This window comes from Episyrphus balteatus, chromosome 4 (assembly GCF_945859705.1).
Source record: "Episyrphus balteatus chromosome 4, idEpiBalt1.1, whole genome shotgun sequence".
NCBI classification, from domain to species: Eukaryota; Metazoa; Arthropoda; class Insecta; order Diptera; family Syrphidae; genus Episyrphus; species Episyrphus balteatus.
This window is the reverse complement of record NC_079137.1, coordinates 17,251,377-17,266,223: the sequence shown is the minus strand read 5'-3', so window position 1 is coordinate 17,266,223 and position 14,847 is coordinate 17,251,377. Positions and strand designations below refer to the sequence as shown.

At 30.9% G+C, this 14,847-nt stretch overlaps 1 protein-coding gene across 10 annotated transcripts; it reads left to right on the top strand.

Annotated features, from left to right (window-relative positions):
* Positions 1-1,380: 1,380 nt before the first annotated feature.
* Positions 1,381-12,053, top strand: LOC129920193 (casein kinase II subunit beta). 10 transcript variants are annotated; one of them, XM_056001439.1, is made up of 8 exons: positions 1,381-1,499; positions 1,642-1,729; positions 1,960-2,035; positions 2,107-2,209; positions 5,286-5,477; positions 5,550-5,739; positions 5,809-5,890; positions 11,805-12,053. In XM_056001439.1, the coding sequence occupies exons 3-8, from the start codon at positions 1,964-1,966 to the stop codon at positions 11,859-11,861; spliced, it is 696 nt and encodes a 231-aa protein (XP_055857414.1). In that variant the 5' UTR covers positions 1,381-1,499; positions 1,642-1,729; positions 1,960-1,963; the 3' UTR covers positions 11,862-12,053. The 10 variants fall into 10 exon arrangements, with proteins under 10 accessions (XP_055857414.1, XP_055857409.1, XP_055857413.1 ...); XM_056001434.1 differs by having other exon boundaries at positions 1,948-2,035; XM_056001438.1 differs by having other exon boundaries at positions 1,382-1,499; positions 1,939-2,035.
* Positions 12,054-14,847: the final 2,794 nt, after the last annotated feature.

Genomic DNA, 14,847 nt, shown 5'->3' with positions numbered 1-14,847 from the left:
GTGCGTTGTGGGAAGTTTAGGTTAGGGTGAAAATTCTCAGCTAGCGTCTCATTATGGAACTCCTTGAAAAACAACAAATTTGATAAATTATTAATTATAAAATCGCAGAAGCACGTTAAGCAATTCATACCTTTTTTTGAAATAAAATTTTCCATATTAATAAAACAATGTATTTAGTTTAAGAACGAGGCACGACGCACGACCCGACCACCGACGAAATACTGCAACAATCGACAAATAATAACAAAATGACGCATTATACCTTGTCTTGTTGTCTTTGTCTTTCCTACGTTCGTTTTCTTTTTCTCACTTTTTCACCACGATTCTCTTTTGACTTTGTGTTCATACACAAAAAGTTGCAAGTGTGTGAGTGCAACCCCGTTTTTCTCGGTCGGAGGTCGGACTGTCTTTTCTGAACTCCGTTTTCTTGCTTGAAGGGTTATTAGGAACAAACGTCAAAAAGAGGAAAAATTTAGTAATGGAACTGTACTGCCTTCAGAAAATTCAGTTTCCTTCGTGAGCATCTTCCCTCTTCAATCTTCATCCCTCTTGCCTACAAACTCACTGCTTAGGCGATTGAAAAATCACCGTGTAGCCAGGCACTATGTGTATTGTGATTTGGGCAGACTATTAGCCCTGTTCCATTGGAGGTGGTAGTTCATGGTATAAAAAGACAAGGTATGATCATTAGAGCCACCATCTTACAAAATGGGGTAATAAGGTTTTGACGTTTGGCATTTGGACAAGTCAAAAGCAACAACAACTTCCAAGACAAATTTGTTTACAACAACAATTTCAATGGGCTGGGCTGTCAAAACCTTAAGTAGCCATAAGTTTTGACAGTTCTCGATACTGAGTTTTTTCTAATGATCATACCTTCTCTTTTTATACCATGGTGGTAGTTTACTCATGAGTAGATCTAGTACTACAAATAACACACGATCTTCTAAGCCAGAACTATAATTGTCGGATCGTCGGATGCAAACGGAGGGGAACAGTGCTCGCAACCGCACTCGGCGGATGAAAACTTGTGGAAAATACAAAGAAAACAACAACAATTGACAGTAGCTTCCGACTCCATCCGCCAATTATGGTTCTGGCTCTACTCGAGGAGATAGGAAACTGTAGTTGTAGTAGAGTTCTACTCACGAGTAAAGCCTGGTACGCTGCTCGCGCTAAATTTTAGCTCCCATACAAATTATCGAAAAATTTTATCTGAGCTAAAATGGATCCCATACAAATTATCGATAACTTGTATGGGAATTTTATCTCAGCTAAAATTTAGCGCGAACAGCGTACCAGGCTTAAACTACCACCTCCAATGGAACAGGGCTATTAAAAAGTAATTACAAGTTCTTTTTGAACACAGCCATTCTTTACGAACATATATGACACCTAAACACTATCTTACCGACAAGAAACCCTGTTTTTTCGACTGGCAACTGCAAACACACTAGAAATTCAATAAGCGTGGCTGAGGTGGAGCAAAGTGTTAAAAGGTGAGTCGGTTAATTTCATTAAAAATTACGTATTTCAAGTGAAAATTATCTAGAAATAATAACATCATAAGATTCCTTTAATAATTCTAAAACTAAATTTGTACTATTTTAATATCGTGCGTTTGAATTTCCTGAAGAAAAGTTACAAATTTCCCTTGCGAAGAAAACATTTTTTGTAGACCAAAAAAAGAAAAAAGAGCGAGAAGAAAAAACCGACCCACAGAGAAAAAGTAAGTTCGATGCACAGAAGTGAGTTTTCATGAAATTTTTTTACAAAATATTCAGGGAAAAATGGCGGCGAAATTAAAATATTTTTTTCACAATCAAAATTAATTTTGTGAATAGAAAACATTTATTTTTATATGTTAAATAAAATCTTTAAGTTTACTACTCTATTTTTGTATGAAAATCGATTATTAATATAATAACTTAATAAAAGACTGTTCAGATTGATTTGCAGAAAAATGAGCAGCTCCGAGGAAGTATCCTGGGTAACATGGTTCTGTGGACTCCGTGGAAATGAATTCTTTTGTGAGGTAATTCGGATTGCTTTTGCTTTTATGTGTATATCTAGAAATTAAACTAAGAAATTAATTATATATATTAGGTTGATGAAGACTACATTCAGGACAAGTTTAATTTGACTGGATTAAATGAACAAGTCCCTAACTACAGACAGGCTCTCGATATGATTTTGGATCTTGAACCAGGTGAGTGAAGAAATTTTATTTTGTTTGTTAACTATCACATAGGTACCTATATTTTTGGAATTATAAAGCTATAAAGGCTATTAACAAGGAAATTGAAATTTGGGGTTTCTAAACGGGAAAGAGAAAACTCTTTGTTCCCTTTTGAGTCAGGGAAAAATAAATAGCAACTCCTTTTTACAGAAATATAAATAAAGTCCACGGTTTTCATATATGGGCGATTCCATCGTTTTTGGTCTTGATACTTTTTGGTAACTTTATATTGGAAACCATGATTATAATGGTAAATGCAAAACCTTTTGTCTTGTTTTAATAATTTGACAATTTTTGATAGTACAGTAAAACCCGCTTAAGAGAAACGGCAAAATGTCAAAGTCTCTCTTTCAGTTAAGCGGGTTTTTCACTTAACTGAACCCGGTTTTAGTGAAAAAAAATTCTTTGGGATAAAAAAAAGTGTTTCAGATTAGCGGGTTTTACTGTACCAAAATGAATTTGTTAAAAACAATCCGTTACGGGTGTTACACTTCTTTATTTTATTTTTTTTTTTAACTCAAAATTTTACGAGTGTCTCAAGATATTTAAGTAGCGCTGACGAAATAGAAAACTAAAATTTCCAATGTTTTGTTTTTGCACAAAAAATAAGAAACATCAAAATTTTCAGGTGTACATAATTTTGAGTAGCAAAGGAGATTGGACATTTTGTACGTTCGGCGACCTTCAATGAAATTACAGTCCACTCCATATAAGTCGAATTTCCCTCTAACTCAAACTTTTTCACCATTTTTAATGATAGATTACATTAATCCCTGTAACTCGAATTTCCCTTTAACTCAAACCAATTTTCGTGTCTCGTGAAAGTTTGACTTAGAGGGAGTCGACTGTAGTATCATAATAGCTGTGTTTTATTTTTCTCGTGATCCAGATCAGATCATTGTATTTATTTGCGAAACAATAATAAAACAAAATCCTGCTTTTGTTTTAAAGCTCATAAATACAATGATGTGATTTGGATCACGAGGAAAATAAAACACAGCTAATGAAAGAACAATAACAGGAAAAACTTTTATTTCGGAAGTCTGATTAAGAATTTTAGATATTGTTAATGCATCGTGTAATGAGTGAGGGACATAATGAATTTTAGGTTTAGATAAAATTAAAATTTTAAGCTTTTCAAACCAACAACTAGTTTTTTTTTTGTTTTTGAGAATTTTCAAATGATTCAAACTAGCAAAAAATTAAACGAAAAACTTTCAAAATCTATCGAATATTAAATATGTATTAAAGTCTTCATACGCCAAAAAAATTACAATATACACTTAAAATTTTAATATTAAGAAAATCTTTATACACAAGTGTTAACCAAAACACTCATTTTATCCGTTTAATAACCCTCTGTAGGCACACCTCTTTTTTGCGAATTTGGTTTATACTTTTTCATGTCGCTAGAACTTTTTTCGATTTCAATATTTTATAGAGATTCATATATGAAATTGATGTAGAATATTCCAATGAATTCGAATATTGTATTCAAAATTCCAAAAATATTTATTTTCACCCTTATAAAATATATTTTTATTTTTTCCTGCCAAATTCGCACCCGTATCCCGACAGAGGGATAAGTACGTCACAAGGATTAAACTTCTGCACAATGTATGTTTGGGTTAACTGCATCAAAAAATAACAAAATAATTCTTTGTCAGATTTTTTCCGGTTTTGCATATTTTATTTTGAAATGGGTTCACTCCACAATTATCTTTTTCACCACGCAGATGTCAGTGTGGAAAAGTATTGACACAAATTTTGGAATAAAGAGCTAAATTATTTGGTGTTTTTACAAGATTAAAAATCTGAAAATTCGAACCATTTTTCGAACCCTCCGTGGCTTCTAAAATTATCATTTCTCGCTGGTCTGTTTGACCACTTGAACATCCTTAATAAGAGCCTCCAAATAAGAGACGAAAACATTATAACTGCAAAAGACAAAATCAGAGGATTTCTCGGAAAACTGCGGTAATGGTCTGTTGTGTCTATAAGCAAATAAATTTGATTCTTTACCATGCGTTCAAAAGATTATTGATTTATTTATTTTTTTTTTGTATCAATATTTGACTTGCGGACGCGACCCCTTTAGGAACTCTTCGCGACCCTCCAGGGGGTCGCGACCAAGACTTTGACAAACACTGAATTAGAAAAACACAAATGGAAGAATTTTATAATATTAATGGTATTGAGCCCATTTTCTACACGTCTAAAGTAAAATTTTTTTAGTCGATAAATAAATAGATAGATAAATCGATAATATTCTTTATTTTTTCATCATAAAATTTTACAATTTGTTTACTTAAGAATAAGGACTCAGTATGCTCGGTAATTTTATTCTGAGCGCGCTCTGAACATGTTCATAAAAAGTTCAAAATGAAAAAAGAAACACAAATTTGAAACTCTGAACGTTCAGAAATAAAAAAGAAACACAATTTTTTGTTGATAATTCAGGCTTTGTTCTGAACTAAAAAAGAAAAATGCCAAATGAAACTAAATTAACAAATGTTTTTCATAGTGCGGTTCTAAAATAAAAGTTTGAAATTTAGTTTTATTCAAACTTCGAAATAAACTACAAAATAAAAACTATTTTAGTAAATTAATTTGTCTCAACTATAAAATAACGTTTGGGGGAAAGAATCCTAAAAAATAAAAATCAATAATAGGCAGGGAAAGCAAAATACTGGTACGTATTTCAAAATTTCACATGAACAAGATACCAAATTATTTGGATCATTCCTTTTGGAACACCCTGTATAAACGACATATTAAAAGTTTTTATCAAAGCTGTACTGATTGAACTAAGTGAAAGTATTCAAATAAATAGTAGATATTTCCAATATATTATTTTAACAAATCAGAATAAACCAACCACTTCTTTGTCGAAAACTGCTGCAGGTACAGACCGTTTGTCTGGCTAAGTGTTATGTGTGTTAAAAACAAATGGGTGACTTTTATCTGCATTCGTTAATTTCCAGCAAAACTAAAACCCATAATTCTTTAAGTATGCCTAAATAAATTTTTGAATTTTTATTTGCAGAGGACGAACTCGAAGATAACCCCCATCAATCGGATATGACTGAACAAGCAGCTGAAATGCTCTACGGCTTAATCCACTGTAGGTACATTTTGACAAATCGTGGAATAGCCCAGATGATAGAGAAATATCAAACTGGAGACTTTGGTCATTGTCCACGTGTTTATTGTGAAAGTCAACCAATGCTTCCACTAGGTAAGCATAATAATAGCCCTTGTGTTGTGTTCATTATGAAAAAATTAAACATTTTTGTTCGACTATAAAAAGGCCTTTCTGATATTCCCGGCGAAGCAATGGTGAAAACATATTGCCCCAAATGCATTGATGTTTACACACCAAAGTCATCACGTCACCATCACACAGATGGTGCATACTTCGGCACTGGCTTCCCCCATATGCTATTTATGGTTCATCCAGAATATCGCCCAAAGCGACCCACCAACCAATTTGTTCCAAGGTAATCATATTTTTTACTAAAAGCTATCATTGGCTCAGTATTTTTATTTTGTTGTCGTTCTTTTTTCAGACTTTATGGATTCAAAATACACAGCTTAGCTTATCAAATTCAACTGCAAGCCGCAGCTAACTTTAAAATGCCACTTCGAGCGGTAAATTTGAAATGAAAACATTTAATATTAATCATATATTTTTTATTTTCCTCACAAATTTATTGCATTTACATTTATATACATTAAAAAAAAAAAACGAAAATTTCAATAATATTAACAATAAAGAGAAAAAAATACTGTTAAAAAGAAAAAAAAAAAAAATACAAAATGCCAAACTCTAATTGAATAGTAAACAAAGAAAACAAAATATTAAAATGAAAAAGAACTAACATTTATTCAAAAAAAAAAAAAAGAAAGCATTCACTTCTGGTTTATAAAATACAACAACAAAAAATACGAGATAAAAACCAAAAATCAAAATCACGCCACAACTTTTCATTGTTCACATTTAATTTTATGTTGATTTCTTTTTGTTATAGAACAATTTATATAATTTATAAAATGGTGTTCATAGAATATGTTTACACTTTCGTAGTAGTTTTGTGTATTTTTTTTTTGTTTAACAACACTACAAATATTAAATCTATATTGACTGATTATATATTTGTGTTCTATATAAATGTATGTATAAAAATTGATGATTTGCGTAGCATAATCCTAGTTGTTTGCGTGTTTGATTGATATTTCTAAACATTTGGACGTATATAATAATCCATGAAGTTGCTATAAAAATGAGTTCTAATTAGTTAACAAACAATGGCCCCTAGAGATGGAGTTTGAAAATTAACAATTCTTTAGCAGTGTTCCATTTGTTTGATTAGTTTAGTGGATTTCTCGATCATCTAGAACGAAAATTTAGAAAATTAGAAGATAATAAAATGGTTTGAAAAGCAATCTTCTTTAGAATTATATTTGATTTCTTTTAAAAAAATGGACAAGTTCAATTCAAATATTCCTTTTTTTTTAGGAATAATGAGTGCTGTCAACTTTTAGGAGTATAATTGCAGTTTTCGCAATTCTGAAAAGTTATGTAAGGTTTTTAAAATGAAAATTTTGATAACTTATCTATTTCATTCATGCCCAATTGATTAAACAACAAAAATATAAAGCACGCTAGAATCGTAACCTATTTTTGAGCATGAACAATCATATTTCCAATTCTTTGGCAGTGTTCCATTCAAATTTAACACCAAAAGCTTAGTTTTGGTATTCTTACACAAAATTTCATCCAAAATAAAGCCAAGCTCAAATTTAAGTTACTTAATATGGGAACTGAAATTTAGCGCGATCTACGTACCAGGCTTAAACTAGCAAAAAAATCACTTAAAACGTTCCCATTTACAATAAGAATTTGAATTAAAAATATATATGATTTTCAAATTAAATTACTATCACATTAAATCATTATTAATTATTTTTAAATGAAGATTTATTTCAAAATACGTTTTGATCAATTTTAATTCTTCAAATTCATTACCTGTTATTAAATGCTAAGAAATAAGAAATTTATAAAAGTAGGCCAACCTGAAATTTTGAGTCCCAGTCTATTTTGTATTTTGAAGCTTCTGAAAAATAGTTTGTTTTTGTATTTGTTTTTTGCTACAAATTGCAGAAGTTTTTTAAGCGATAATTGTAAACGTGATCTTGTTGATTTGCTCTACTTAAGAATCTAATCTAATCGAAAACTAACCTAGTGAACTAAACTCCATCTAGTTCTCATAATTGTAAAAAGATTTCTTTGTTATGGTGTGAACCTACTAAGTGAATTTCTGTTGGTGAAAATTTGAAAAGTATAACATCAGTCGCGTCTACATGCTTACACTTTTTTTTATTTTTGTGAAGATTCCATTTTTCTGAAAATATTCCAATTCCAAAAAGTTCTGCAATTGTTGTGCCGATATTGCATCAACCAAACAACGATTGTTTGGTGTGTTTGTGAATTTAAGACGGTTGTGCCGAATGCCGATGTCGCATGTTCGAACGAACGAGCTCTACTGCCGACGTCCGATCGCGAGCGACGATTGTTAATTAATTGTTTCATGTTTAAGATAGTTAAAGCTTAATTTATTTATTTTTGAATATTTGTTGATAGGAAATTGTATACAGTGTAAGCTATAAAAAATTGTTGTTCCGATATTGGCCCAACTCGGGATTGTGCAACCGTTGTATCGTCTAGAGACCTCTTAATAATTATAACAATTTTGTTATTTGTAATAAATTATTCACGATCATGTGAACGATTGTTGTTTCAAAAACGCAATGACAACCTGGTCCATGAAAATGAAAGCGTCAAGCTGGCATTCGTAATATAATATTCTTACTTAAGACTTAACAGCTAAACATGATTAAACCATTACTCCGAAAAAAAGTGGGATCCACAATTTAGACCCTTATTGCGAGTGTCATTCAACTTTCGATCCGATAAAAGTCAATAAAGTCGATAAATATCTGTTTTGGTATTGTAAATCTTTTGAACTAAGAGTTGAATTATGAACTTGATTTGAGTTGAAAAAAAAACATCGTTCGCAATAGAAATTCACAATACCAAAATTCATTTTCGATGTTCGACACTCGCAGTTAGGGCCTTATTTGTTTTTATTTTTGTATTACTTACTTTTAGTTATGCTTCTTTGACGGCTTTTCATGTATTTTTTTTTTTTTTTTGCAAAACAGATGTAGGGTTTTTGTTAACACCTCAATATGACTTTTTTTTCATAATTTTTCAAGAGTTCAAATAGCAAATGATAACGATGCATAACTTCTTAGCCCGTATACATTACTAGATACTCTTTTTTTTTAATATAAAATATCTTTATGATGTTTATTTTGAAAAATAATTTACAACTTTCTTTAAAATAAATATAAAAGAATGGTTGTTACTATTTTTTAAATGACGGATGTATGGAATTTGAGTTATATCCGCCTTTTTGGTTCTTTATAAATTTCAATTTCGATTAGAATTTTATTTGTACATTTAAATGCATGCCATATTTTTAGACGTTTTTAATATATTACACTCCGCGAAATAATTATAAGGACAAATTTATTTGATTCGTCTTAAGGTATGTAAAGGATATTATTTTTTTTTCTTTTATGAATAAGGAGACATGTATATGGGGGATTGTTTCCCTCCATTTGTTTTTATTTAATTCATTAGAATACAATAATACAGTTATTTTTTCCGGGTCTGGAGCGAAATAATTATAGGGACACATCTGATTTTCGCACTAAAAGTGAGGTTTAGCGAGATCAAATGCAAACAAAAGTAAGCAAAACAGTTAGAAAATTAATTTAAACCCATTATGACCATTTCATAAGTAAAATTTTTCGGTTATTTTAAAATAGGGCGTGAAAAACCCTTGATCCAGGCAGAAATGGACAAAATCGAGGCCTACCATGAATAGGGCTTGTGTAAATGGGAAAAATTGGAGGATTAGAAAGGTCCGATTTTGTAATTGATAATTTAATTTACAAAGGTGACTTGTATTGTTAACTAAAACGATCAGGGAGGAAGCCTTTGGTCGAAGAGAGAGCCAAAAGTGACAAAAAATGAAGAATTTTTCGTGAGAATTTGACAGCAAGAGAAATTTTCGAGGAAATGAAATTGGAAGTGAGAGTATGTTGAGTGCACTAAATAATGGAGGTGGACTAAGCCCATTCCTAAGAAGGTAAATGGTGAAAACCGGCGGTCTTGCCGAGACATAAACTTGCTCGCCTTCGCCTCGGCAAAAAGCATAGGTTCTGGGATGAAAAATGGAAAAACTTTAAAGTTCATCAATGAGAGAAAGTTTAATTTGGACAGCCTAGATGGTGTACCTAACGGTTTTTCCATTTTTTATCCCAGAACCTATGCTTTTTGCCGAGGCGAAGGCGAGCAAGTTTATGTCTCGGCAAGACCGCCGGTTTTCACCATTTACCTTCTAAGGAATGGGCTTAGTCCACCTCCATTATTTAGTGCACTCAACATACTCTCACTTCCAATTTCATTTCCTCGAAAATTTCTCTTGCTGTCAAATTCTCACGAAAAATTCTTTATTTTTTGTCACTTTTGGCTCTCTCTTCGACCAAAGGCTTCCTCCCTGATCGTTTTAGTTAACAATACAAGTCACCTTTGTAAATTAAATTATCAATTACAAAATCGGACCTTTCTAATCCTCCAATTTTTCCCATTTACACAAGCCCTATTCATGGTAGGCCTCGATTTTGTCCATTTCTGCCTGGATCAAGGGTTTTTCACGCCTTATTTTAAAATAACCGAAAAATTTTACTTATGAAATGGTCATAATGGGTTTAAATTAATTTTCTAACTGTTTTGCTTACTTTTGTTTGCATTTGATCTCGCTAAACCTCACTTTTAGTGCGAAAATCAGATGTGTCCCTATAATTATTTCGCTCCAGACCCGGAAAAAATAACTGTATTATTGTATTCTAATGAATTAAATAAAAACAAATGGTGGGAAACAATCCCCCATATACATGTCTTCTTATTCATAAAAGAAAAAAAAATAATATCCTTTACATACCTTAAGACGAATCAAATAAATTTGTCCTTATAATTATTTCGCGGGGTGTATTTCCGGTCGTTAAAAAATTGGGTCCGAAATGGCTGATCGGATTTTCTTACGAATGCATACTTTAACAGCTCTGAAATATCGAAAGTTAATACACCTAATGGCTCTGAAAATGAAGAATGTAAAATTTTTATAAGATTGCATTACTGCTTAAAACAATTGAAGCATCAAAGAAACAAGCTAACAAAATTGTTTTTTTAAAGGAAAGAAAATATATAAAATTTTGTTCATTGAATTAGAAGAGGTCGACAAACGAATTTGTGTTTTTTTATGATTTTCAAACTAAAATGTATGCTCCGTTGATTTGGTATCGAATGAATAAAATGAAAATTTCAAAGGTTACATTCAGTTGAATGGCAGAAAAAATAATAAATAATAAATTAAAACCCTTTGAATGCTATGTAAAAGTACTGAAAAGATTGCAAAACTCTTGTGTTAATATAGAATTGATTTCAAACAAGTTTTGTAAATGTTTTGAAAAGTCTTGCATTCCTTCACAATCCACTTGTATACCTCGACCTTTATGGATGCAAAATGTGCTTTCTAGATAATGCTAATATTGAAAGAAAACCAACAAATCTTATTTATCAAAATTAACGATATTTTACGCTGTATTTGACATTAGCACTATCCAGGGAGTACAGTTTGTTTATTCATAATAGTCTTTAATATTTATTATGGAAAATCCCTCAAATAAAGCACTTAAAGAATCAATGTGGTTAGAAACACCGTGAATAATACTCGTGTTGGTAACATTGAAGAAAAAAACAAAAAATATGGAAATCTGTATATTAAACCTTGAATTAAAAAATAAATTACTTTTCAGGATTACATTGCTCTGTGTCAGGAAATCTTAAGCCGTCCCGAACCCGAAGCAGAGTAATAAGCAGCAAAAATTCAAAAAATTGCTTAATTTGGAAAATTAAATTTTGTTCAAGTTCTCCTTAAACTACATAATGTGCTTCTTGCACTCGCAAAGAAGTAACAAACTCATGCCCCTGTCTTATCAGTGTTGTGATATGTATTGTATATAGTTTAAGAACAGGATGTTGCTCCGCCTTTCTTTTTCAACAAAATATTTCTTTTTTGTGTACCTTTTGTTGTTGTGTGTTTGTCTCCACAAAACACTAAGCACTTTTTTATGTTCATATTATATTGTATGTATGTACATATTCGTTTTTCCTCTTTTTTTTTGTGTTGACATGATACATGGTGATCATGTCTTAAATTTTTTTTTATCTGAAGGCGACCCTTCCGTTTTTTTACTTCCATCACCCACTGTCAGATCACAAAAAGTATATTATAAAAATAAATATATAAATAAATTTCCTAATTTAAAAAAAAAAATCAAAAACAAGTGTTTGTTTTATTCTTTTATGTTTTTCGTATATTTATGTTTATTGTGTGTTTTCTTTTTTCTTTTCTTTTTCTTCCATTCGCAGCGTGGTCCACAAAAGGACGAAGAAGGCGAGGCTAACGACCGTCCAAATCGCATATAGAAAGAATATTGTTACTAAGGTACCCACACATAAATGTATAGGAGAAAAGGGAAAGAGAATATATAATAATTTTTATATTGGCCACGCTTGTAATATTTAAATAAAAAAACGTATATCTCTTAAAATATTTAATTTAAAATGACACATCATTCGCTTGATTCAAAATAAATATTATTTTTTTGTTTCATCCTATTGTAGTTCTTTTCATCTCTACTTTTTTTTTGCATAATTCATATTTCCCATTTAGAGGCAAACAAATGATGGTATTTATTACAAACAATTTTCTGCATCAGTTAGAAAACTTTTCTAAAAGAAGAAGCTTTTTAATTTATTTTTAAATCAAACTTTATGATCGACTTCAATGGTAAATGAATACCTTTTAATTGTGTTGGATTAATGGAAAAAATATGGATGCATTTTCAAAATTTTGTCAGTTATCCCGTCTTTTTAGTCACTGGGAATTATCTTTTCTCAAGTGAAAATTGAAATGAAAAAAAAATTATAACCAGTGGCAAGGAGCTGAGTTTAAAAAAATCTTGGAGGCAAAAATAGCCGAATTAAAAAATGTTTTATATAAATATTTCTATTTTTTGCATTCGACCTTATTTTTTGCCCACAATGATTTGAAAGAAAAGTCAAAAAAAACACTCCAGACTCCACCCAAATAGTACACAGATATGCTGGTAGGTTAATAACACTGGTCAACAAAATTTAACATTTTTTTTGCCACAAGAACCAAAATATACTTTTCTAGTAGCTTTTGGGGTGCTGAATCCTAATCTGAAGTCAGAAAAATTTGATTGGCCTTCGTTTTTGAAATATTACCGTTAGAAAATTCTAAAAAACGTCATTTTGGCTGTTTTCGAGCTTCTGTTTTTATGTGGAGTAATTCATTATGAATAAATTTGTAACGGTGCCTATAAGAGCTAGTTTTATTCTTTCAAAAAATGTTTCAATCTTTCCGATATCTCTTTTATTGCCCGAGATATTTAAAATTGAAGTAGCGGTCTTTGAATCAAAAACAGCACTGGCCAACCGAATTAAACTTTTTTTGCCACAAGAATCAAAATATACTTTTCTAAAGGTTTTTGGGTTGCTGAACTCGAATCCACAATCAGAAAAATTCTATTAGCCTTCGTTCTTGAAATATTACCGTTATAAAATGCAAAAAAAGGGTTTTTTTATAACGGTTATATTTCAAGAACGGAGGCTAATAGAATTTTTCTGATTGCGGATTTGAGTTCAGCAACTCGGAAACCTTCAGAGAAGTATACTTTAGTTCTTGTGGCAAAAATTCTGTGACCAGTGACTTAAACTTTAGATTAAGTTTAGTTTCTCTTTGGCTTATTAAATGAAACTTAAGATATCTCGAGCAATAAAAGAGATATCGGGAAAATTTAAACAGTTTTTGAAAGAAGAATATCTGTTCTTATAATAACCGTTACAAATTTGTTTATAGTGAATTACCCCATATAAAAACAGAAGCTCAACAAACAGTCAAAATGACGTTTTTTAGCATTTTCTAACGGTAATATTTCAAAAACGAAGGCCAATCAAATTTTTCTGACTTCAGATTCGGATTCAGCACCCCAAAATCTACTAGAAAAGTATGTTTTGGTTCTTGTGGCAAAAACCTTGTTGACCAGTGTAATATGAGGTGGTCCATACAAAGACAAATGTAAGAAATTCAATAAAAACAATCCATTTTGAATATGATCTTTTAGAATCCTAGGTTTTCTACGGTTTTGTCTATCGTTATTCTTCAATTTAACATACGTTCGTTAAGATATGGGAGATGTCCCTTTATTTTTCTACTGATTAAATCGTGTGCCGTGATCCGACCTCGAAGAATAAGAAGTACTTCTTATTCTTAGTTCGACCCCTGGTTTTTACAAAACTTTGGTATAAAATATTATTTTTCTTTTTATTAGACGTCCAAACCAAAATTTAAAAATGAAAAGTCAGATCCGAATATCTTGTCGACCTGTGTAATTTTTGGGATAGTAGGTATTGTAGACATTGTTACCAAGTTTCTTTTATTTGGGTTACGAACAAAATTTATCTTTATGAGCCCTTAACGAAAATTGAATGGAATTCGTAATTTCGGTGACCGTATTTACATAATGGCAAAAACTAATTTAATTTCTTGTGCCAGTTAGTAATTAAACTGTTGAATGAATTCATGAGCAATTACAATTCAATTATTGCAATGATATTATAAACATTTTTACTATTTGAATCGGTGATTGTTAAAACAACATAAGTGACAAATTTTTTGAAACCACTTTTATAACTGTTTTGCATTGCTTATGGGTAGAGCGTTGAGAGCAAAACCAACATGATTTGATGTTTGGATCATATAAAATTTCGAGCTAAAATACGCATTTAGTGCTAAAACAACATATCTCTTCTGCCAATTTTGAAAATGAGTATTAAAACACCTTAAGTACTTCATATTAATTTGTTTTTTTACATTCAACGCTGGAAAAACGAAGTAAGTAAACTGTTGTTTCTTATAGTTTTCGATGATTTAGTGTCAGTCAGTTGTTCGCGGTCATTCGAATGGAATTGCATCTTTCAAAATGTTCTTGTTAATAAATTAAATTGGTACCAAATGAAAAAAACTATATCTTAGGAAAAAGTTTTACTATGAATTTTTCTCTGCATTTGGATTAAGAATGTAAGATATTGCAATATTAGTATTGGTAATGCATCTTGCAATGTGTGAAGGACATATTGAATTTAATTTTTATTTTGAATATAAAATATGATACTCTGTTATTTTCCCTGAGCCATTAACTTCGACATTTTGCTCTAGAGTTTTCAAGCTATTAATACCAGCAAAGAATTAAAAACGCAAGCTAAAAAAAAAGTTCGTAAATCTTGTCTTAAAGGCTTCTAGTTTGGGTTCTATTGGTTTGATATTCAAAATCAAGGTCTTTAAACTCAGGGAAAATTAAAAACCATCATATTTTTTTCTTCAAAT